At 36.5% G+C, this 26,723-nt stretch overlaps 1 protein-coding gene across 1 annotated transcript in view; it reads right to left on the bottom strand.

Moving 5' to 3' along the window:
- The window catches only part of SHQ1 (SHQ1, H/ACA ribonucleoprotein assembly factor), a 158,572-nt gene that overhangs the window by 85,670 nt on the left and 46,179 nt on the right, over positions 1-26,723 (bottom strand). The window contains exons 7-9 of the mRNA XM_024556685.4: positions 10,986-11,140; positions 9,154-9,207; positions 6,356-6,479 (exon numbers count right to left, since the gene is read on the bottom strand). Coding sequence (XP_024412453.2) covers positions 6,356-6,479; positions 9,154-9,207; positions 10,986-11,140 — 333 coding nt within the window. The remainder of the gene's footprint in view (positions 1-6,355; positions 6,480-9,153; positions 9,208-10,985; positions 11,141-26,723) is intronic.

Raw genomic sequence — 26,723 nt, 5'->3', positions numbered from 1 at the left:
TTTATGTCTTCTTAGTGGATTCTTCCCTTGAGTATTATGAAGTGTCCTTCTGTGTCTCTTCTTATGGCTCTTGTTTTGAAGTCTATTTTCTCTGATATGAGTATTACTGCCCCAGTTTTTTTTTTTTTCCTGTCCATTTACTTGGAATATTTTTTCCAACCTTCACTTTCAGTTTGTGTAGGACTTTTGTTCTGAGGTGTGTCTCTTGTAGGCAGTATATGTGTGGGTCACGTTTTCTTATTCAGTCAGCTACCACATGTCTTTTGATTGGAGCACTGGTCCAGTTACATTTAAGGTTATTAGCGATGGGTACTTACTCATTTTTCATCCTTTGTACCTGTGTTCCTTTCTCACTCTTTTTCTTCATTTTCTTAAAGCAGGCCCTTTAGTGTATCTTACAGTGCTGGTTTGGTGGTGTATTCTCTCAGTCTTCTTTTGTCTGGGTAACTCCTTATTTCTCCTTCCATCTTAATTGAGAGCCTTGCTGGGTAGAGTAGTTTTGGTTGCAGGTGTTAGCTTTTCATAACTTGGAATATCTCTTGCCATTCCCTTCAGACTTGCAGGGTTTCTGTTGAGAAATCAGCTGCTGGCTTTATTGGAGCTCCCTTACATATTAGTTTTTGTTTCTCCCTTGGCTCTCTGTCTTTAAAACTTGGCATTTTAATTATTACGTGTCTTGGAGTAGGCCTCTATGGGTTCATCTTGATTGAGACCCTCTGTGTTTCCTGAAATTGTGTGGCTTTTCCCCTCTGCAGGTTAGGGAAGTTTTCTGTCATTTTTTCAAACAGTGTGTCTATACCTTGCTTCTTTTCTTCTCTTTCTGGTATTCCTATAATGCGAATGTTGTGGCGTTTTATGTTGTCCTGCAGTTCCCTTAAGCTATATTCATATTTTTTTAGTCTTTTTTCTTGCAGCTGTTCTACTTGTGTATTTCTTTCTACCTTGTCTTCCAGCTCACTAATTTGGTCCTCTGCATCATCCTGGATGCTTGTAATTCCTTCTGGTATATTTTTTATTTCAGATGTTGAATTCTTCTTCTCTTCCTGGTCCTTGTTTATAGTTTCTATTTCCTTTTTCATACTGCTGTAATTCCCAGTGTGTTCTTTGTAGTTGACAGTGAGTTCCTTGAGCATCCTTATAACCATTGTTTTGAGTTCTATATCTGATAGTTTGCTTGCCTCCATTTCATTTAGCTCTTTTATTGAGGAATCTTCCATTCCTTTCGATTGTGGGTTCTTTCTTTGTCTCCCCATTTTAGGTGACTCTTTTTGTTTGTTTCTGTAATTCCCAATGCTCAGCTTAGCCAGCTGTCTCTGTCAGGTGAACTTTTGTGGTAGGAGTTCTGCAGAACTCCATGGTGCAGTCTCTTTGATCTCCTTGTCTGGATGCTCTAGGGTTGCCCTTTCTTCCATTTGGGTGGGATGTCTTATTGTTTGGTCTTTACCTGTTGGTGGCTCCTTTGTTGGCGGGTTGTCCCCTCCAGCGAGTTTTCTGATGTTCACTGCTCCCACCTTGTCTTCTATACTGCCATACAGGTTTTGGTTAACAAAGCAGTATTACCAGACCACCAGACACACACCAGCAAAAAGAATCCCCTATCACATCAGCAGTCTCTACTGCCTTAGAACTATGATTAATAAATGTGAAGAGGGATTGCGGATATTGTATGATATGACAAAGGGAATATGAGATGACTAAATGAGGGGAAAATGTTGTGTGGTAAGAGGGAGGAGAACTGGTAACAGTTGGGGTAGAACCAACTCAAAGAAAGGGAGAGAACAATATTTATAACGTAAGTAAAAAGTAAAAGGGTGATGGGAACAATGGGGTAAGAAGAGGAAAGAGTATACTATGAGGTATGAAGTAAAATGAAAAGGTACTACACCAACCAGAACAAAATTGCAGAAAACCCACAGCAGGTTTGATAGCAATGACAGCTGAATGAAATTTAATAATGGTGGCACGGGAATTAGACTATTGTAGAAAAGTGAAAAGTGAACATAAGATGTCTACAGTAAAGAACAATGATTTTGAGAGGATGGGGGAAATAAACTAATATGAATAATAAGTAAAGCCCAGGTTGAGTGAGAGAGGGGAAAAAAGAAAAGAGAGGAAAAAAGGGAGAGAGAAAACACTGAAATAAAATTCCTTACTCAACTGATCAGGGGTAGAGCAAAGGTGGAATGAGTAAGACAGCAGGAGAGTATTCTATGGGAAATAAAGTACTATCAAGTATGAACAAATAGAAGATCCTTTGGACAAATACAGCTATAACAGTGATATTTCACCCAACTAGCCAGTTTTATAAAAGGTGAGAAAGAGGTAAGACTCTTATTAGAAGGGAAAAAGAATGTGAGCTAAGTTTAGAAAACAGAGCACTTATATGAGGTTAGATATAGGAAAAATAGTTAAGAGTAAGTACTCTCACTATTGTACTTGGTGTAGTATGTGAGAAAATAAAGTTAACTACAGTCATAAAGCTCAGGAAGATGCCTAAATCGATTAAGACCAAGGAAGGGTGCTGTGTGGGATTTGGAATAACAGTACTACAATAAATACTATATAATCTGAATAAAAATAATACAAAGTAAAAGACCAAGAGTAGTGTGTTACTGAAGTATGAGTGAAGTAAAAGAAGAGAAATTAAAATGTAATGTCAAAGGGAGAATAAAATAAAGACATCAAACAATGAAATCAAACAAAAAACCCCTGATTAAACAGAAAGAAGAGAAATAAAAAAATAAACATGCAAATTCTGAAGGACAGCAAAGTAAAATTCAAGACAAAGAAGGTTTTTAGAGGATCCCCTGGACAGTGTAATATAGCTCCCCTGGAAATTGGTCACAGCCAGTCTTTGCAGCCAGCTGGCCTGGGTAAATCCCTTCCATTGATCTGGCAATAGCAACCAAGGCCCAACTGTAAGAGAAGGGTGTACTCAGCCCACACAAAGGGTGCACCTCAAATGCCCAGCTTGGGTGATAGGGAAGGCTGTTTCATTGGACCCTACAGGACACCTACTACATTAGACCACACTACCAAGACACGGAGTCAAAGCAGCTCTACCTAATACATAGAAATAAACACAGGGAGACTGCCAAAATGAAGAGACAAAGAAACATGGCCCAAATGAAAGCGCAGATCAAAACTCCAGAAAAAGAGCTAAACGAAATGCAGGCAAGTAATCTATCAGATGCAGAGTTCAAAACACTGGTTATAAGGATGCTCAAGGAACTTAATGAGGACCTCAGCAGCATAAAAAAGACCCAGTCAGAAACAAAGGGTACAGTAATTGAAATAAAGAACAATATACAGGGAAACAACAGTAGAGTGGATGAAGCTGAGAATCAACTCAGTGATTTGGAACACAAGAAAGCAAAAACGAACCATGTGGAACAAGAAGAAAAAGAATCCAAAAAAATGAGGATAGTTATAAACAGCCTCTGAGGCAACTTCATGAGGTGTAACATTCACATCAGAGGGGTGCCATAAGGAGAAGAGAAAGAGCAAGAAATTGGAAATCAATCTGAAAAGAAGGTGAAACAAAACTTCCCTAATTTGGTGAAGGAAATAGACATGCAAGTCCAGGAAGCACAAAGTCCTAATTTTGATGGATGCAAAGAGGCCCCCACTGCAAGACACATCATAATTAAAAGGCCAACAGTTAAAGATAAAGAGAGACTCTTAAAAGTAGCAAGAGAAGTTAGTTACCAGATGGTTGCCAGATGGGGGGGCAGGCAGGGAGAGAATAGGTGAAGAGGTAAGGGGATTAAGAAGTACAAATAAGTAGTTACAGGATAGCCATGGGGATGTAAAGTACAGTATAGGGAATGGAGTAGCTAAAGAAATTCTACGCATGAACCGCGGACATGAACAAGGATAGGGGGATTGCCTGAGGGAATAGGGGGCACTAGGTGGAGGGGGCAAATGGGAAAAAAATCAGGACAACTGTAATAGTATAATCAATAAAATATAATTAAAAAATAAAACTAATATAGAAACAAAAAAGATTACAAAATTAATGAAATGTAGATATTAGTACAAATATTAAACTGTATGAATATTATATATTCAAATATTAAACTATGTCACTTCTAAAGAGAGTAAAATTTCTGAAGACATATGAGAAAAGCTTCTTTCTTTTGATCCCCTGTTCCTTTATTTTCAATCAGTAACAGCAGCTAAGTGATACTTCCATGAAAGATGCTACCCACTCTTCCTAAAAAGAATGGAACAGGTGAAGGAAATAGAAATTGCTGAAGACAAAATCGGAGGGAAAAAAAGAGGGATGATCATGTGCCCCAAGCTAATTTATCCAGGGAGAGCAATTCTATGTGCAAGGTCCAGGATTAAGCACTAAAACAGTAGTTAAAGAGACAAAGTAGGTTTTCTGACCTTACAGGAATTTGGATTAGACATAGAGCAACAGAGAGAGATAAATGTAGCTTTTGAAAGTGGGAAAGGGGTGAGAAGGAATACCTAAAGTCTCAGTAAAGAATGCTTGTAGAAGTTGTAGTAAAGTCAGGTAAAACAAATTCATGGCTCTTTAAAAATGCAGGTCTTAGTCAATTAGTTATAATGAAATATTCTGTAGTTTCTGAAAGCTTTCGACATTGGTTTTGGAAGCCTATTCCATTTAAGATCAGTATTTCTTTTGGGGAAAGAATTATTTTACTTTCAACTATGGAAACATTATAATGTGTAATCTAGCATAACAAACAAAAAATTAACTATAATGTGTAATAACTCAAACTCAACAGTCATTTATTTGATTTTTCAAGGTAAGTTTTGAAATTCAATAATTGTCTTGGATGGAGGTCAAGAATAAATAATGTGAAAAAACAAAGCTATTTGTTTCCCACTCTTAAATTAAAGAAGACAGATTTAAATTAAAGATAGGGACCTGGCTGGTTAGCTGAGTTGGTTAGAGCATCATTGCAATAAGCCAAGGCTGTGGATTCCATCCTTGGTCAGGGCACAAGCCAATGTATGTATAAAAAAGGGGAACAACAAATTGATGCCTATTTCTCTGTCTCTCCCTCCCTTCCTCTCTCTCTCTCAAATCATTAAAATAAAAAATAAAATTTTAAGTATGTTTATCATTGTTAATATGAAGAATAATATAATAATAAATACTAATACAAAAATAAACTTTTTTCATGTACTCACAACTATAAACCTACTTTAACAGAAAAAAAGTAATAAGCTAAAGACAGGTTTCTCAAAAGTAGTGGCTCTGTTATCCTATAATTAACAATCCTTCAAAATAAAATATAGATAGTTTAAACCAACAGGATGAATAAAAAGATATCTTTCACTTAAGTGATTCATTTTTTACAATTATTGTCTACTTTAAAAGAATCTACTTTAAACATGGCAAGAGCCCCCCTGCAGGGTAAGATGACTATAGCTTCCACAGAAGTCAGAGAAAAAGAAAAACCCAGGCACACTCTAGGAGGGACAAAACATTCAATGTGATTCTTCCCTTTAAGCCAATAAAGTCATCTAGATCTTTCTTTCCCTTTTTCACTCTGAAGTGAGAAAATTAAGCTCCCAGAGCACTTATATCTAAGGACAAAGGAACAATGACACTCCCCAGGAGAGAATTTAAGAAATAACCATAAAGTACAGAAGGTGACTTTTAATTAAATGTGCCAGAACTAATACTGTAAATACAAATGAATGTCACCCCTGTCAAAGTCATCACGTTAAGAATTATACACTTAATCCAACGATGCTGTTACAGGTACTTTGGAATTTGTTTCAGAGCTTATAATTTTTCACATCCTTAAAACTAACAAACATTTGCCTTTTCAGGTTGGATTAAGCAATAGTCAAGAGTCCTCTGAGTAGTTGTGCTTTTTCTTTGGAAAGCCTTTCCTAATGTCCCAAGTCAAGATTCTGTGCCCCTTCCTAGTGAATCACTGCACTTCCCCAGCAAAGCACATATCACTCTATACTAGAATTGCTTATTTTTTATCATCTGTCATCAGGTAAAATAGTAACTTCATAGGAACAAGAAATTTATTTATTATTATACCCACAGTGCCTAGAAAATTACAAGCACCCAAGAAATACTGAATAATGAAATCAACTATAATACAAAATGGTTTGCAGTATGGTGTGTACCTTCTCTATTTACCTCCCCGCTCCCTTCAGAAAGAGTACCACACCTCTGCATGATTTGTGTGATTATACATCTGTACAGAGGGACTATTACTTTATATGCCTGGGAGTAATAGTGACTGAATGGATGATTTTTATTATTTATGTATATAAAAAAGCAAATATCATGCTTGCTTCTTAGACTAAAAACTTATAACTTTTCATTTTCAATTCTGTAATCACAATATCTTACCTAGCTGCAATATCTTTATAGTGTCTCTGTAGGCTTTCATCACCAGCTTGAAATGGCGATAAAGTGGGTAGCACAACACTCTTCTTCCAAAAGTCACCAGGACGTCATGAACATTAGTCCAAGTCTATAAAGTATCAGTAAAATAGGCAATCATTACCATATTACACAAATAAAAGCACATAATGAAATATTCTCTATTAAAAATTATAAGTTTGGATCATCATGAAGCCAAGTAGAAGGAAAAATATAAAACCATACAATGAGACTTTTTGTATGCCCTACAATAAAATATTTAATACTGTTACTCTTTGTAATTTTTCATATTTTATCAACATACCACAAATATTCTTTAAAAATCACATATGTAGCAGGAAAGTTTTAAGAAGACTCTTAAGAATTACAAACATGAATCTAAAACACATGGCACTAACCAAATACAGATGCACATAAAAGACATTTTCTAAATGATACATGTTTCATGCCTTTGTCCTGTAGGACCATTCAAATAGTATAATGAAAGGTGTAGAACTTTTCAGTGACATGTGTTCCGTCTCTCTCTTTTTTATTTTGAGCATGAGTAATAAATACATGGTATTTACTTCAATAATTTATTTTTACTCATTTAAGAGAAAACTAGTAATTTCTGGAAAAAAGAGTGTTTTATCGTGAATAGTATAAAACTGATACCATCAACAATTCAAAACTTACTGAAATCACAAAGGTAATTTTCTACAACACTTTTTAAATTTGAGTTTTGATAAAAAATGCAACCCATTTGTAAAACTTAAATATAAAATTAAAACTAAGAGAGCAGCACACTTTCCATGTTTATTAATCCTTAATGGAGATCTGATTAAGAATATTGAGTATCTGACAAAAAATAGTTTATATCTATAAAGAATTATGAACTTTTAAAAAATTCTAGCAAAAATCTAAATACTTATAAAAGTCTGATAGTTATTAACATTTCTGGCAATTCTAAGTTCTCTCAAAAACAGTAAAAATTTTGAAATAAAATCATAGGTGAAGTTATTCATGTAGATTTTAATAACTGAACTATGAAATTAATCACCAATACCATAATTACCACAAAAACCAGTTTTCCCATTATAGGTGGATCATGGCAATATGTAGAACCCAAATAAAGTCCAGAGACCAGCACTTCTCCATCTTTAATATGCACATGAATCCTTGGAGATCTTGCTACAGATTTTGAATCATTGTGTCTGGACTGATACTAGGTCCTGCTAACAAGCTCGCAGCTGAGGATGCTGGCCAAAGCTTTTGGTCCATGAACGATTCTTGGAGTAATAAGATTCTCTGGTAAGGTTAAATGTTTCAGTTCCTGTTTATATCTTATCTTTTACTTCAACAAAGTGATGCCATGAAACAAATTTGATTGTACAAGTTATAATGTACTATATCTAGGATTTTTATTAAAAGATTTTTATTTTATTAATATTTTGTAATATTAATAAACATATTATTTATTGTCAATAAATATATCATTATTAACAAATATATATTATTTATTACTGTTAATGATGTATTTATGTTATTTATTTATTTATTTTTAGAGAGAGAGACGAGAGGGAGGAAGAGAGGGAGAGAAACATCGATGTGTGAGAGATACATTGATTGGTTGCTTCTTGCACACCCTCAACTGGGTTGCCTCCTGCACACCCCCAAATGGGGATCTGGCCTGCAACCCAGGCATGTGCCCTGATCGGGAATCGAACTGGTGACCATTCGGTTTGCAGGTTGGCACTCAATCCACAGAGCCTCACAAGCCAGGGTTATATATCTAGGATTTTAATTGGGAAAAGAAGTATTTGTTTCCATTGATAATACAACTACCAATTGTTTAAAATGGCACTTTTTGAAACTTCTACTTTTAATTACTGTTTTGATGTACAACTTTTTGTACATAATAAATACATTTAAAAATACCATCCTTAGGCCCTGGCTGGTGTGGCTTAGTGGGTTGAATGCTGGCCTATGAACCAAAATGTCACTGATTCGACTCCCAGTCAGGGCACATGCCTGGGTTGTGGGCCAGATCCCCAGTTGGGGGTATGTGAGAAGCAACTGATCGATGTGTCTCTCACACATCCACGTTTCTCTCCCTCTCTATCTCCCTCCCTTCCTCTCTCTAAAAATAAATAAATAAAATCTTACACACACACACACAAAATACCATCCTTTAACATGGTAAAATCTACATGACTAGTTTCTAGAAAATATATGAAGAAACAACTATTACTGTATTAAAAGACTGATCAGATCTAAACATTCTAATGTTTAGGTTTAGGACCTAAGAAAAGTTATTTAAGGTATATGACCTAAGTTTCCTTATCTGTAAAATAACAATAATACTTCTCACAGACTTACTGAGAGGAATTAGTGAGGTAATACATGTGAAATGCTTAGCACAGTCCCTGGTGGTAAATAAATGGCAGCTAGTACTACTATCACCTATGGTTGATTCTCATATTTGAACTCGGAGCCCCAATATATGCCAACTCACAAACATGTCTCAAATTCCATCCCATAGTCTCCCCAACAGACCACGTGCCCACTCTTTCTCCAAAGTGTGTTCTCCCTCTCCTGATCTCCAAAATACCTTCTCTGGCTTCATTAGTATACTATAATTAGAATAAGAGTAACAAATGGAATCAGAATTTTATTTAAAATTTGGAAAACAAACTGTTTCCACTTTATATAATAAAGCTTTAAAAGTCAACAGAAAAATAACTTTTGAACAAAGAAAATCTAAGTAATTGCAATTAATTTCATACCTCAAACCAGCACAGTGTTGAACTCAGTTTTCTGATATTCCATGCAGATTCAACCTTTATTTGTTTTAGAGAAAAAGAGTACTGTCACATTAGAGGTAAAGTCATTTAATTTTAAAATTAAGCAAATATATCCACTTATTCAACTAGTATGTGAGTGGTGTTGACATATATAAGAACTAAGAAGTGTCTATAATTGCAAAAAAAATTGCTTTACTGATGCAGATGCTATCAAAGGCAAGTTTTTGTCTACTGTCCTTGGACTTTTATAAAGTAAAGCTTTTCCACTGATAAGAATCCCAGAACACAAAAGCTTATTTAAGCAGGGACTTTGAAAGCAAAATTAAAAGCAAAGCAATACTTGCTCAACTGCTGTCCTCAACTAAGTTACTTGCCTCCCATTCTATAAAAAAATCTGCCAAATGACTCAAAAGGTAATGTTAATGTGCTGTCTGTGGCACTTCAAAAGCTGCTTAAGAACTTGGCCTTACAGAGAATGCTTGTGAGAATAAGTATATTCTAAAGGTTTTGAAGCTGCAAGACTTCATGATTTCAAATACGTAAATATAAGAATAAAGAATAAATTTTATTGAGTAAAACTAAACACTAACTTATCTTCTCAAGCAATAATATGAAGCACTGTTTTTCCAAAGAAAACATTTTCTCCAATTGTACTATCTTTTCAAAATGATTGGAAATAAAAAGCATTTTTGGTTATATTAGGCACTTGTTACACTCATTAATATTCATTTTGTAGTCAAATGCAAATCTAGAGTCACTTTTGAAATTTTTAGAATCGTGACAACAAAGTATTCGGCATATAAAATTCTAATCCTAAAACTATGCTAATGCTAAGTGAGAAAGGCAGATTAAATAATAATTCATACATTATGACCCAATATAAATACATATAACGTGCACAATGAAAGAGAGCAAAAGAGATACATCACCTTATACCAGTGGCTTTTTCTGATGGCTGAGATTACAGAAAATTTTAATTATTTTCTTCATGTGTATATTTCCCTTTGCAATGATATGAAGTATTTGTGTAATTAAAAAAAAAAACGCATATGCTCAGCTCAGGAAAAACCCTTTGAGCAAGGACAGTTATAAGTAGCTGTAGAGCACATTAACCAGGAAACTTCCTGTGTGTGTGTGTGTGGTTTTCCAGCCTTTTTTTTTTTTTTTCATATATAGGTGAGACAAAGTTTCCAAAATCAAACATGGTTTAAGAAGAGATACAATATGGGGAGTAGGAGATGGGTGGAGGTAGTGGAGTATATAAGGGGAATAAGTGGTAATGGGGAAAAAATACAATAAAAAAACTAAAAAAGAAGAGATACAATAAAGTCTATGTTATTATAAAAGAGCACTTAAGAATACTAATGTACAATAGAAATCCTTTTACAATAGGATTTCTTTAAAAGATCCCTATACTTTGCATCTGCTAACTGACAGCTTGAAGAAAGAATATAAATGGGTTGGTAAATTCCACCACTTGCCAATGTCACGTGTCATGTGGCAACAGTCCCCTTATTTGGCCAATTTATCTCCTTAAGATCCTTTTTCTCTACCCTCAGTTTTACTTCTCCACTTTACTGTTTGTAAAGACTTATGCCAAGGGTGAAAACAAAGAAACCAAGTAAGCGTTATATTTTCATGTTGATACCCATCACCAACAGACACGTGCAACTCTGCCCCAACATCCCCTAAGTAAGTGATCACAACAAGTCTTACTCTCAAGAGGAGAGGAGTCAAGAGGAGTAATGTCTTAATACAGTTTACTCAGTACGGGAGTAGTCTATGCCAACAAGCACAGACACACATGCACTTACATTATTCTCTCCTTCACTGACACGAGTTTCATAGCAATACGCCAGAAGGATATCAATCAGACTGTAGTACACTTGACGACAAGCTCTCTTGTCCAGTAGGTAAGATTTATGGACAAACTTTCGTAGCTGATATTTCTCTTCTCCAGAAAAAGACACTGGAAGAAAATGTATTTAAAAATTAGATGTTCCGGGGAGAAGATGGCAGTAGGTGGGGAGCGGAGCCCAGTTCTCCCTCTGCCCAGCTGGAACACCTAGCCAATCTTCTGAGGAACAGAGTGAACAGCCAAAGGAATCCCAGCTTATATGAAGTTTGGAGATAAAAAATTGCAGAGGACATTGAAAAACAGACGGTGAGGAAATTGCACTGGGACGGTAAAGTCCCTGGGATCTGCATGGGGACCAAAGCTGCGGTGGCTCCTGGCACGGCCCCTGCCACAGGATATGGGGAAGAGAAGAGATCACCAGCTCCCTCCCCTATCAGAGCAGGGAGGGCAGCCTGGCAACAGGAGGAACCTGGATGCTGTAAGTCGCTGGGGGGAACAGAGACAAAGCGGAAGACACACAGAGGCAGTACAAATCCACTGGGACTGTGGACGCTGGCACCAGAGAAACTGAGGTGCCAGGTGATGCCTGGAGAAGGGAATTGGACCATGTCGCACCTGGACTCAAATAGTCTCCTGACTGGTTGGAAAGTTGGGTTATGTAAAAAGCCATGCCCAGTAACGATGACGAGCAGCTACTTTGTAAGGAACTCTCAGCAGCAGCTGACATGTGCTGAGGGAGATTTCAGCAGTGTGCACCCAGACACTGAAGAGCTGAGCAGAACTGTGTACCCGGCATGTCTTGGGCTCTGCACCCGAGATTGAACACTCTGGCCGCCCAGAGATGGCTGGTTTCAGACTGGCAGCTCTCGGACAACCTGGGCCAGCGGAGGCCTGGAAATTGTGACCCAGACCTGGTCCCCATCCTCTCAAAACCACAGGAAGGGAGAAAAGCGAAGCTCACTCCCCTCTTTCTGTGGCATCTAGGAACACCAGCAGAAATCGCTGAACAAGTTTAAAGTCAGCAAGAGGCTTATTATTATTTTCTTTCTTTTTGGATCTTCTCTCATTTTTTTTCCTTCCCTCCCCCCAAGTGAGACAATAAAATGTGGAGTTATGAAGGGTCCAGAGACAGATGAAAAGGGGAGCACAGGGCTAACCCCAAAACACTGAGAAATTGAGACAAATTGAGTCACTTTCCTATCCCATAGAGCTGGCATTTTATTTCTATGTACTGTTATTATCTTTTCATTATTTTTACCACTTTCATTTTATTAGTAGTTTTTTATTTCTCTTCCTTATGTTTAGTATTCCTCATTTTTATTTTTCTGTTTAATCACATTGTTTGACTGGTTTTCCTTATTCTCTCCTTATTGTATTTTAATTTCCCTTTTTACTTCACTCATGTACCAATAACACACTATTCTTGATCAGCTACTTTCTATTCTGGTTATCAAAATTGTATATTTCTTGTCATATTATTGTTGTCCCAGTACTATCGTAAATAATTCTTGTTCCATACAATTGTTCATACTACACAGCAACCATCCCTGATCTTAGCCCACTTCACTTTAATACTGAGCATTACGATTATTGGGCTTAACTCTATTCTTTCTCATACTATGCCTACTTTCTATCCTTTACTCTAACTGTATCTTATCATCCGACCTTCCATAAGTGCTCTGTTTTCTGGATTCAGCTCACAATCATCCTCACCTCTAACAAGAGTCTTATTTCTCTTTCACCTTTATAAAATGTGGCTGTTTAGGTGAAATATCACAGTTAACACTACATTTACCCAAAGAATCTCTTATCTCTTCTCTACCTGCTGGTATTTTAAACCCCATAAAATACTCTCCTGCTGTCTTAATCCATTTTGCCTACTCCTTGCCACTGATCGCATAGAAGAATAGGTGGGAGCTCTGAACATTGGTATACCTCCTGGAGGAGAAAAAACACCAACAAAGAAGCCACCTAAAGATAAAAACCCAAGTACAACAAGAGAGCCCTCACAAACAGAAAAGGCAAACCTAGAGTGTCCACACAAGAAGACCAAAGAGACCACACCACTGAACCTCAAAGATTTCCTACCGTAGAAGTTCAACCTACAAAGACAGCTAGCAAAGCAAAACATCAGGAAGCACAGAAACAAACAAAAAGAGTCATCTAAAATGGGGGCACAAAAAAAGAATATGCAATCAAAAGGAATGGAAGACTCCCCACTAAAATAGCTAAACAAAAGAGAGGTAACCAAACATCACATATAGAATTAAAAATGGTTACAAAGATGGTCAAGGAACTCACAGACAGCTACAAGGAACTGAGTAAGAACCACAACAGCATGAAAGCGGAAGGAGAAACAATAAACAAAAACCAGGAAGAAATGAACAATAAAATCTTGGAAATAAAAAACACATTAGAAGAAATTATAAGAGGCTAGATTAGCAGAGGATTGAAAGAGCAAGCTAGAGGACAAGGTAGAAAAACATAGCCAGAAAGAGCAAGAAAAGGAAAAGAGGCTCAGAAAGAAGGAAAAGGTGGTAAAGGAGTTGCAAGACAAGATGAATCGTAATAATATCTGTATAATAAGGATACCAGAAGGAGAAGAGGAAGAGCAAGGGATAGAAAACCTGTTTGAAAAAAGTAATAATGGAAAACTTCCCGAATTTGATGAGAGAAAGAGTCACACAAATCCAGGAAACACACAGAATCCCAATCAAGATAAACATAAAGAGGCCCACTTTAATACACATCATAATTAAAATGGCAAAATTCCAAGACAAAGAGAGAATCTTAAAGACAGCAAGGGAGAAACAGGAAATAACATACAAGGGAGCCCCAATAAGGTTAGCAGTTTACTTCTCAATGGAAACGCTCCAAGCCAGAAGAGAATGCCAAGAAATATTCCAAGTAATAAGAACCAGAGGCCTGAAACCAAGGCTACTTTAACCAGCAAGGCTCTCAATCAAGATAGAAGGCCAAATAAGGAGCTCTGCTGACAAAAAAAAAGTCTAAAAGAATACAACTCCACCAAACCAGATCCGCAAGATATGCTAAAGGGACTGCTTTAAAAAAAGGAAAGAAAAGAGTCAGAGAGAAAGGAACATTTGTACGAAAAAAATGACAATGAATGAGTACCTATCAATAATAACCTTAAATGTAAATGGATTAAATGTTCTAATCAAAAGAGAAGAGCTGAATGGATAAGGAAGCATAATCCACACATGTGCTGCTACAAGAGAACCACCTCAGGACAAAAAACCTACACAGACTGAAAGTGAAGGGCTGGAAACAAATATTCCAAGTAAATGGACAGGAAAAAGAAAGCCAGGGTAGCAATACTCATATCAGACAAAACAGACTTCAAAAAAAGGGCCATAAAAAGAGACCCAGAAGGTCATTTCATAATACTCAAGGGAAGAATCCATCAAGAAGACACACACATTGTAAATATATATGCACCCAACATAGGAGCACCCAAATACATAAGGAAAATCTTGGAGGACTTCAAGAAAGATATTGACAGCAACACAATTATACTAGGGGATTTCAACACCCCACTGTCAAAAATGGAGAGATGTTCCAAACAAAATATCAACAAAGATACTGCGGCACTGAACAATGTCCTAGATCAAATGGACTTGTCATATATATATAGATGCCTTCATCCCAAAGAAGCAAAATACACATTCCTTTCAAAAGCATGTGTAACATTTTCAAGGAAAGACCACATGACAGGACACAAAATAAGCCTCAACAAATTCAAGAAAATTGAAATCGTATCAAGAATAGTATCAGACTACAAGGGGCTGAAACTAGAAACCAACCTTAAGGAAAAACTTAAAAACACTCAAATTTATGGAGATTGAATAGCATGCTGTTAAACAATGAATGGGTCAAGAATGAGATCAAGGAAGAAATCAAACAGTTTCTGGAAACAAACGAAAATGAACTCATAATAACCCAAAACTTATGGGACACAGCAAAGGCAGTCCTGAGAGGGAACTTCATAGTGATACAGGCCTACCTAAAAAAAATAGAAACATTGCAAATAAACAACCTAACCCTACACCTACAAGAACTCAAGGAACAACAACAAAGACAGCCCACAGCAAGTAGAAGGAAGGAAATAACAAAGATTAGAGCAGAATTAAACAACACAGGGACTAAAAGCACAATTATAAGGATCAATGAATCCAGGAGCTGGTTCTTTGAAATGATAAATAAAATTGACAAGCATTTAAGCAAACTCATTGAGAAAAAAAGAGAGGACCCAAATAAACACAATCAGAAATGAAAGAGGAGAGATTAAAACTGATACCACGGAAATACAAAGGAGTCTAAGAAATTACTCTGAAGAACTGTATGCCAAGAAATTTGAAAACCTAGGTGAAATGGACAAATTTCTAGAAAAATATTGCCTTCCAAAACTCAAAGCAGCAGCAGCAGAAAGCCTGAACAGACCAATAACAGCAGACAAAATTGAAGCAGGAATCAAAAAACTCCTGACACACAAAAGCCCTGGACCAGATGGTGTCACAGGAGAATTCTACAAAGCATTTAAGGAAGAGGGAACCCCCATCCTTCACAGAGTATTCCAAAAAATACAAGATGGAAGACTTCCAAACTCTTTTTACGAGGCCAGCATCATCATAATCCCAAAACCACATAAAGACACAACAAAGAAATAAAACTACAGGCCAATATGACTGATGAACATAAACGCTAAAATTCTCAACAAAATATTGGCAAACTGCATCCAGCAACACATTAAAAAGATCATACACCATGATCAAGTGGGATTCATCCCACGGATGCAAGGATGGTACAATATTCACAAATCAATAAACATAATACATCACATCAAGAACAGCAAAGACAAAAATCACATGATCATATCAATAGATGCAGAAAAAGCATTTGATGAGGTACAGCACCCATTGATGATAAAAACACTCAGCAAAGTGGGAGTAGAGAGAGCATTCCTCAACATAATAAAGGGCATATATGAGAGATCTACAGCCAACATCATACTCAATGGACAAAAACTTAAGAGCTTTCCCACTAAGGTCAGGAACAAGACAAGGTTGTCCACTTTCACCACTTCTATTTAACATGGTATTGAAAGTCCTAGCCACAGCAATCAGACAAGAAAAAGAAATAAAAGGCATCCAAATTGGAAAGAGGAAACAAACTGTCACTGTTTGCAGATGATATCATAGTGTACATAGAAAATCCTGTAGACTCCACCAAAAAAATGCTCCACCTAATAAGTGAATTCGTCAAAACAGCAGGATACAAATTCAATATTCAGAAATCAAAGGCATTTTTGCATATCAACAATGAAATATCAGAGCAGAAATCAGGGGAAAAAAAATCCCATTTGATATAGCAACAAGAAAAATAAAATACCTAGGAATAAACCTAACCAAGGAGGTAAAAGACCTGTCCTTAAAAATCTACACTACACTGAAGAAAGAAATTAAGGAAGATACAAACAAATGGAAACATATACCATTTTCATGTATCTGAAGAATTAACATCATCAAAATGCCCATACTACCCAAAGGAATTTATAGATTCAACGTAATCCCTATTAAAGTACCAATGGCATATTTCACAGATATAGCACAAACACTAAAAATTTATATGGAACCATAAAAGACCCCATACAGCTGCAGCAATTTTGAGAAAGAAGAATAAAGTCAGAGGGACCACCATCCTTGATATCAAACTGTATTACAAGACCACTGTAATCAAAACAGCCTGGTACTGGCATAAGACAGACCCATAGACCAATAGAACACAATAGACAGCCCAGAAATAAATCCAAGTCTCTACGGTCAATTAATACTTGACAAAGGGGAAAGCAGCATAAAATGGAGTAAAAATAGCCTGTCTTCAACGAATGGTGTTGGGAGATCTGGACAGCTACATGCAAAAAAATGAAAGTAGACCACAAACTTACACCATATACAAAAATAAACTCAAGATGGATAAAAGATTTAAATATAAGTTGTGATACAATTAAAGTCCTAGAGGAGAACATAGGCAGGAAAATCTCAGATATTCCATGCAGCAATGTGTTCACTGATATTTCCCCTAGAACAAGGGACATGAAGGAAAGAATAAACAAATAGGATCTCATCAAAATAAAAAAGCTTCTGCATGGCTAAAGAAAACAGCATTAAAATGAAAAGAGAACCAACCAGATGGGAAAACACAGTTGCCAATTATACCTCAGACAAGGGTTTGATCTCCAAAATATATAAAGAACTCATACAACTGCACTCCAGGAAGACAAACAACCCAATTAAAAAATTGGCAAAGGACTTGAAGAGACACTTCTCCAAGGAGGATATACAGAGGGTCCACAGACATATGAAAATATGCTCAGCATCACTAGCCATCAGAGAGATGCAAATTAAAACCACAATGAGGTACCATCTCATATCAGTCAGAGTGGCCATCATAAACAAATGAACAAACAAGTGCTGGAGAGGATGTGGAGAAAATGGAACCCTAGTGCACTGTTGGTGGGAATGTAGAATGTGGAAAACAGTATGGAATTTCCTCAGAAAACTAAAAATTGAGCTGGCTTTTCACCCGGCAATTCCACTGCTAGGATTATATCCTAAGAACCCTGAAACACCAATCCAAAAGAACCTATGCAGCCTAATGTTCAAAGCAGCACAATTTAAAATTGCCATGTGCTGGAAGCAACCTAAGTGCCCATCAGTAAATGAATGGATCAAAAAAGTATGGTACATGTACACAATGGAATACTATGCAGCAGAAAGAAAGAAGGAACTCCTACCCTTTGTGACAGCATGGATGGAACTGGAGAGCATTATGCTAAGAGAAATAAGCCAGGCGGTGAATGAAATACCATATGATCTCACCTTTAGTGGAACCTAATCAACAAAATGAACAAGCAAGCAAAATAGAACCAAAGACATTGAAATTGAGAACAGGTGACAGTAACCAGAAGGGAGAGGAGAGGAGATAATGGGGGCAAAGGGTGAAGGGTTTACAGGAACAATTATAGAGGACACATGGACAATAACAAGGGTGGGTGGAAACAGGGGAGGGAGGTGGGGAGGGCTGGGGTGGTAGGGAGGGGTGGGGGAGAAGGCAGAAAACTGTACTTGAACAAGAATAAAAAAATATTAAATAAAAAAACAGAAAAAACAATTAGATGTTCCATCCAGTTTTGTAGACATCCCCCCCAATATGGAAGATTTCTCAAAATTAGAACTTAAATTAAAGAAACTGAAAAAAAAATATTTAACTCTAGATATATAAACAACTTGTAAGGTACACTTGATAGTTTTATTAAAGTCTTTGCCTTTGCTCAAACCCAAGTAAGGCTAAAATAAAGGATGTCTAAACAGTATCTATTTTTTTCCAGATTTACCCCCAACCTTTTTTTGCTACACTGTTCTGTATTCAATGCATCTAAATTTCTGAGTTATTGTCGTTAAAGTTAAGAAAATATATTTTAGTGAGAGAAAAAAATGTAACAGGTAAATAAAGCACTATATAAATATTCACTATTCCCTTTTAACATTCTGTTCAAAAAGTAGGAATATTCCCATATTCATAGTTCATTTAAGTGCATAGTGTTAATATTCTCTATACACAGAAAGTTATACATAAGTTCACAAACATGATCATATTACACATGAGACTTATGAGAAGAGGATTTTTCATACAATAGAAGAGGATTTTCAATATAGTTGTTTCCCTTTTCTTCTGCTTGTAACCCTCTTTTCGTCTTCATCAATGGCCTCCTGCAAGTGAAAAATTTAGTACCTACGTTTCACGTTTTTCTTGACAACCATGTGATCACATACAGACACATAAGTTTACATATATACATGGGAGCTTATACTCTCCTCCCCCACAAATAGATTATTTTCCTCTGTCTAGCCTATCTTACTCCACAGTACCTCTGGCAGATCTCATCAAGTCAGCTGGTATTTTGTTAATGTTTATAAAGAAGCAAAACTGTGAGGTAGAGCATACTCTGTGCAACCACTTCCCCTACCGGTGAGCATTCACATGTAATCTTTTAAAAATCACTTCTAATTTAATGGGTATACAGTGACTGTGGTAGGAAGAACCCTAAGATAATTGCCAATAAGTCACATTTGAGTGTGGGTAGAAACTGTGACTTGCTTCTATCCAAATGAATACTAGAAAGGTGATAAGACAGACAGTCACTGTCATGACTATATTTTGTTATTAGCAGACTAGAGCCAGAGACTCAACTGCTGCTTTTGAAGAAATAAGATGCCATGTGTGAGAGGGCTACTTAAAAGGGCGCTGTGGGGTTTCTAAGACCTCAGAGTAACCCTACTGACAACCAGCAAGACCATAGGGTTGAAATCCTGCCAAACATCATGTGAGCTCAGAAAAGGAGTCAGAACACACATCTGCCAACAGCTACTAATTTTATATTAAAGAAAGAAAAGATGGACATGTTTGTCTATAGCCTTGCAATTTCCTAAGCAGAGGACCCAACTAAGCCATACTTGACTCCTGACCCAGAAAAACTAAATCATATTAGGACTGTTTCTAATTTGAGGTAATTTGTTATGCAGCAAGAAAATACTAACAGTAACATATTTTACTTCAGTAAGCATTATTTCATAGGTTTGCTGGCACTTTGGCTTTGCTCTCCTATGAAACATTTATGTGTTTTGCTCCATTTTTTTCCCTTTGGATGGCTTGTCTTGTCAAATTAAGAACTCTTTGCCTATTATAAATATGAATCCTGGCCATCTCTCTGAATCCACAGCACATCTATTGACTTTGTTGATGGCATCCTGTGTCACTGAATTATTTGGTTTTTGTATAATCCAATATGTCCATCATTAAAAAAATAACACAGGAGTCTGGATTTATAGCCTTTGGTAAGGTTTCTCCAAACCCTGAAGTATATAAGAAGTTTCCTTTTAAGATTTCTTGTTTCCTTTCTTAAACTTAAGTCTTTAATCCACCTGGAAGTTATTTTTTCACATGCTTTTAAGATTTCAGTTAATTCCAGATGAACAATTAATTGTGCCAGCAATTTGTTCAGTAATCCAATTTTTCCCACTGTACTGAAACACCAACTTTCTAAAATAGATCTGTTGTTTTTCTTGCTAAAAATTATTTAAAGACATTTTTTCAGTTTTTGTCACTGCATATACAATATTTTCCCCATTTCCATTATTAAATATAATAGAAAAGAGAAAAGTTATTTCATCTTACATATCAACCACCTTTCCAAATGTTGGTTAAGTAGACAAAAATAATCCTAAAATAACAAATGCTAGTGATTAAAAAAAAAACATGTTATATCTATATTGGTAAGGCAAGAAAGAATGAGACTATAGTTCCTTCTAAATTTCCTTTTAAAAATGCCTACAATTTAGGCAAGCTATCACAAAGTATTTATCTCTAACATTAACAAAACATGAGCATTAATGGTTCCTCAATACCACACACAGAAAGTAATATACATCTTGTCTTAGAGCAAGATTTATAGAAATAACAGCTAACAACATATATGTGCTCAGTTCCTAGCTAGTATAAATAAAACATGGCCTACTAATTGTCTTAAGAGAGATTTTTAAAGAAACTTAAGTATTTAGATACATGAAGTACCTCTAAATAAGTGTTGTTAATTTTATACCTTGCAAAGTAACCCCCTATCAGACAGTCACTTTGAAACTGACTTGTTTTTAAGCCCAGTGAAGAGGAGCGATTAGCTTCCAGTTCCAACATTTCATATACACGTAAAGCTAGGATAACTTTCAAGCCTTTTTCTCCAGGGTTTAGAATTGTCCATTATTTAATATAGGACAGGCTAAACTGTAAAAAAAAAGGGGGGGGGTCCCAATATACCATGGCTTAAATAAGAGAAGTTTCTTTTTCATGCTACTCTCCAGAATGAAAGATCCAAGATGAGTGGAGCATCAACATCTCCATAATACAATTTCCAGTTATGGGTCCATGACAGCTAACTAACTCCAGGTTTTTATCATTTTCTAGCTAATAAGAAAGCAGAATAAGATGATGAAGGCAAGTACCTGCTTTCTAAAGACCTGATCCAGAAAGTGCACACAGTAATTCTACTCTACTTAGCTGAGTAACCATATGGTCATATGAACAGCTCTAATTCAGGAAGCTCTGAGAGGGACCAATAAAAGACACTTGGCTGTCTCTATCACCTTTTTAGAGCTAACATTTATTAAATTGCCTTTTTAGTATCCCCCACCATTCTTTTCATAGCTAGCTACCCAGCCCCTTTCTGACTCTGCTCAACAAAAGCCTGCCTTTCTGCTTATCACAACCGGACAAAGCCAGAGGAAGAGAATGTGATTACTCACACACAATGGCCTCTGTTCACATATAGTTTTCCAAACTCACTTCTGTCCTCTCTTAACAACCTTAAGTTTCACATGGCTTCTTTTTGTTTTAAGACTTTGTTCCAGCAGGTTTGCAGCTTCTCCTCTGTGGGAAAAAAGTCTTAAATACACTTATTTGAAATTACTAGAAGCAATATTCATTTGCTCATTAAAATATACACAGTGCAAAAACAACTTTTAAAATATATTTTTATAATTATCCTTTCTGATGGTGTTAGAAATCCTACATTTAAAAAATAAGAAACAAATTATTTGCAGAAGCAGTTTTCATAAATATAAATAACTGATAATGCATTTATTCAATTTGCTGACCAGCAATATAAAAAACTGTATATTTTTTAAACTTTATGCAGTAGATGTCAGGTGAAGCATTCTTTAAGACACAGTTAAAAACAAAATTAATAAGACAGATAAACTGAGTATTGATGGTCTCATTAGAGGGTTCATTTGAAGACCCCTTAATTTAAACAGAAACTCAGTTCATTTAAAGCGATCTGATTTAAAGAAACTGTAAAAAGGAATATATTGCATGAAGAAAGTATACCTGACAAAGTATTTTAAGACCCCTAGTATTCAGCAAGAAGGTTTGGGACAGTTATTCCCTTAGGTATAGTCTTTGAGACATTCATTAATTTAGTTAATACAGTGGTACTCATCATTAATTCGTTCTGGAATTTGTGACAAGTGCCAAAACTGACTCATACAAGTTCTAGCAAGTGAGATGAGTCCTGGGCAAAAGCTGAGCACTGAAACATTTTTTTCTTGTCAAAATGCAATGAGCACGAGGTTTGACAGGTTCTGAAGCTGACGAGTACCAAGGTATGACTATAGTAGGAAAGTGCCAGGTGTTCATGACAATGGTATTATCTTAGTAGGAAAAACCTTTGTATCTCAGGTGACTAAGGATTTCTTCCACATAATTCTGAATCACAAGGTAAGTGTGCCCAGAACCCTTAAATGATGCATCAGCTCATCTACATGTTTATTAAGTAATCACACCTATATGTATTTAATGATTTATAAAGGTTGGTCTGGGAACTATAGGTTCTGATGTTATATTACCCACAAGTGCCTCCATATTTCATAAATCACTTTCCATGACTCTGTACATATGAAAAGCCTACTTGAATGAACTCTTCTGAATTACTGGATGCTAGGTAGCCCTAGCCTTTCCTTAAAACACCACCACCTTTTCTGAGTGTTTTTAAGTTCCATTTTGGCCTAAGGACTTCATTAATAATAGACATGTTTAAGTTCTGAAATTCAAGCAAAAGAAACAAAAATGGTAAATAACACTAATAACAAACCAGGAAATCACTAGAGAAATCAAAAGTCTGAGCCACCCAAAGCCTTTTTTTATTAGAGTTGTAAATTGTGTCACAAAGAGGACACATGGGGAGGTTTGCACCATGAGGTCTGCCTCAGCAGCAGCACTGGAAATAACTACAGATGCAGTGCCAACAATACTTGAATGATTGCCACCAAAAGTAACATTCGTCAAGCATTTGTACAACTTAGCTACACTACAGAGCAGCTTTGCATATATTTCAGCACAGTTCGATTAATTATGTTTCTATAAATAATGTACAGGCATACAAGAGCAAGCTGAAAGCTCCACTCATTGAGCATAGAAATCGGTGCCCCAGCATTGAAGCAAATAGCCCAAGACCACCTCCCAACTTTAAAAACCCCATCAATAGGTTTTAAGACTACAAAGAGGGCTCCCCCCAAGATGGAAAGTGACCTTCTCACTTCACTTAGAACATTTTCTAGTTTACTTTTACATCTTCCCTTCTAAATCCCCCTCCCCAATATCCTTGTCTTCTGTAGGTCAACAATTGAATCATCCATGACCTGGGTCCTCCCAGAGGAATGCCAATCTGTCTATTACATTGTACACTTTCTGGAAACAGAGCAAGGGAACCAGAAGAAAATGTGCTGCATTTAAACTCTTGGCCTGAATGGGTAGTCCTACAGTGGCTACAACTTTCAAGTTGAGACTGATAACCTCTACAAACACGGAAGAGCTCATTGGTGCCAAACAGGATTCCCTGCTAGGAGGTTCATTGACTGTAAATGCTATGTGGTATCTTTTCTAGCAGTCATGTGCCAGATTTTTGGGCTGAAGTTAACCACTGAACGACCACATGGGAAATGTGCAAAGTCCATCCTCATGAAACCAGAGCTCAGTGGAAGCACAGCACTTAACATTTCCACCTACAAGACTTTGGGGAGAAAGATCAGGATCATGACAAAAATGAATATATTAATAAAAGTCTCTGCATTGTAACTTGGAGCTATGATGAAAATGACAAGGCTCATAATGGAGGCAAAAGGCTTATGTGGGATTTAAATCAATTGTAGCTTGACATTTTATGATGAGGATGAGTCAACGGTCTCCGCACACTTGCACTGTTCTATCTGTCTGGCAACATCAGACGAGAGAGGAAAGAGGAGACACCACACGCAGTGACACTGAGAGGAAGGAGGCCTGGAGATGAAGAGGAAAAGGAGGGAAGAGTAGAGCAGCAGCGTGCTCCTTGACAACTTGAAAGTTTATTCCTTGGCATATTTCTTTTCTCCCATATTTTATTCTGGTTCATCACACTTTTATTCCTCTAATCTTGGGTGTCTCAAATATCTTAACAAGAAAAAAAATTGAAAGAAGAGTTTATTAACAAAGAGCTCTCTTTTAAAGCTTTGTAAATGTACAAAAATTGTACTGTAATTTCACAACAGAGCCATTCAATTTCTGACTCTCCTGCCACTGATTTTACTCTACAAAATTTCTAACAATTACAATATGCTAAGGATTTTAAATACATTATCTTATTCAATCCTCATGACAACTGTATGAGGCAAGTCTAGGTTTCCACAGTAAGATCGCACAGCTAGCCTGTGGTAGGCCACAGTGTTAAATCCTGAGCCCTATATTTAGCTTACATTCTATCCTTAACTCTGTACTTGACATATTTAGAAGAGGTACTTTCTGTACAACACAGACCTCAAGTTCTTCTAAATTAGATCATAAACACTTGGTATTTTTAAAGGTGATTTTTAGAATGGATCACCACAATAGTTTACCAGATTATGATTGTTCTTGAAGCACCAAGCTGGGTATATGGTATGGGACAGATGAAGATGAAGGATCAGGAGGGCCAGTGGTTAAAGAAACAGTCTGGCTTAATCTGTTAAAATTATACACAGAGAAGTAATTCATACCACAGCTGACACAGAAAAAAGGACCTAGAACAAGCCACCACTGAGCAAAGTAGGACAAATTATAATTTAAATCAAAGGTAATGCATTCTCTTGGTTTTTAAGACAATGAGCTCACCCTTGTGGACAGAAAACTTAACTAGGCAACCTCCACTTTACTCTCGTACTACCACCTCTTTAAAAGAAAGCACTAAAACTGGGGAGGCTGATTCAGACCAGTAGATAGTCTTGATGATTTAAGTTTGAGCAAACTTTCTGAGCAGATCTACATGTCACATACAGCTACTATCTACATTGTGTTAGTAAACCTATACCTGAAAATTTGTCTACATAATGTGGGAAGTTTCTGAAAGATTCTTAAATCAAATATAAAACCAAGAATTTGTTGAAAACAATGTAACAAGAATTATTATTTATAAATGAGTTTCTGCTGTGCAGCAGTCAATTCTAAAAGATTACAGTAGTAATTTTTCAATCCAGTAGAAATCATCTAAACTTTAACAAAACCTACCTACAAAAATATTTACTATGATATTTACTTGTTCTATAAATACTTTATTGAGGAGCTATTATATGACAGGCACTGTGGTAGACACTAGATATACAGCAAATAATAGGCTATTGCACTGCTATGCAGAAAATCAAAATATTGTCATGCAAGAGAGATTCTGTAGCTACTTGGAATTTAATGATCAAAGGAGGCCACTCCAAAAAACTGTAAACAACCTAAATTTCCATCAGTAATAAACAGCCAAATGTCTATCAATCATGATACAAAAATACAACAGAATACTAGGCAGACATTAAAAGTATCAAGTAGAAGCCCTGGCTGGTGTAGCTGAGTGGATTGAGCACGGGCTGTGAACCAAAGGGTTGCCGGTTCAATTCCCCATCAGGGCACATGCCTGGGTTGCAGGCCAGGTCCCCAGTGGGGGCCATGTAAGAGGCAACCACACACTCATGTTTCTCTCCTTCTCTTTCACCCTCTCTTCCTTTCTCTAAAAATAAATAAAATCTTAAAAGAAAAAAAAGAGTTAAAGAGTTTAGCCTTAACTGATAGGCCTAAATAACTAATGCATGTATGTGCAAGCATTTATTCCAAAATTGTGTAGCTTTTGAATAAAGATTCCTTAAAAAAAAAAAAGTATCAGTGTCAGGTAGAATTGTAAGTGCTAATATGAAAAGATATACAACATATACCAAGAACTTGAGAAAAGCAAGGTAAGGAGAGAATGTATACAATTCTATATCTACAAATCTCTTAAAGCAAATATTTAGATGTGAGTATATACATTAAAAGTACCCCAAAATTACTAACAGCTATTACTTTCAGAAAGAGGAATTTGGAGTGGAGAGATTCTATATTCCATTTAATGTATATGTGTATTCCTTTTATTTAAAAACTGAAATTTTATTTTTAATATATAAATAAAAGCCAAATAAGTATGACAGAATACATGGGCCTTCTACTCTGCGTCTACCTACAATTTACAGATTTAATATACCAACCTCCACTTAAAGAAGGTGGTAATAAAATGACGATTTAAAAAGGACTCTTTGTGGGGACTTCCAGCCAAAATGGAGGTACAGATATATCTACTTCGCCTCCTTGCAAAACCAAAAGAAGGACAACAACAAATTTAAAAACAAACATAACCAGAACTGCCAGAAAATTGAACTGTATAGAAGTCCAACAACCAAGGAGTTAAAGAAGAAACATTCATCCAGACTTATAGGAGGGGCAGACACAGGCAGTCAGGGTAGAGAGGACTCCCAGAAAGGTGGCAGCTGGAGGACTGAGGCAAATGAGGTGGCAGCTGGCAGGGTGGGCAGTCCCACATTTGCGTGCAGATAAACTGGGAGGAACAACTGGGGAGCGAGATAGACCGTGAAATCTAGGGTTCCAGTATGAGAAAATAAAGCCTCAAAACCTCTGACTGAAAAAACCTGTGGGGTCTGAGGCATCAAGAGAAACTCCCAGCTTCACAGGAGAGTTTGTTGGAGAGACCCACAGGGTCCTGGAATGTACACAAAACCCACCAACCCGGGAATCAGCACCA

The sequence above is a fragment of the Desmodus rotundus genome, chromosome 8 (assembly GCF_022682495.2).
Source record: "Desmodus rotundus isolate HL8 chromosome 8, HLdesRot8A.1, whole genome shotgun sequence".
NCBI classification, from domain to species: Eukaryota; Metazoa; Chordata; class Mammalia; order Chiroptera; family Phyllostomidae; genus Desmodus; species Desmodus rotundus.
Note: the sequence above shows the minus strand (reverse complement) of the source record. Positions and strands in the feature narration are given on the sequence as shown.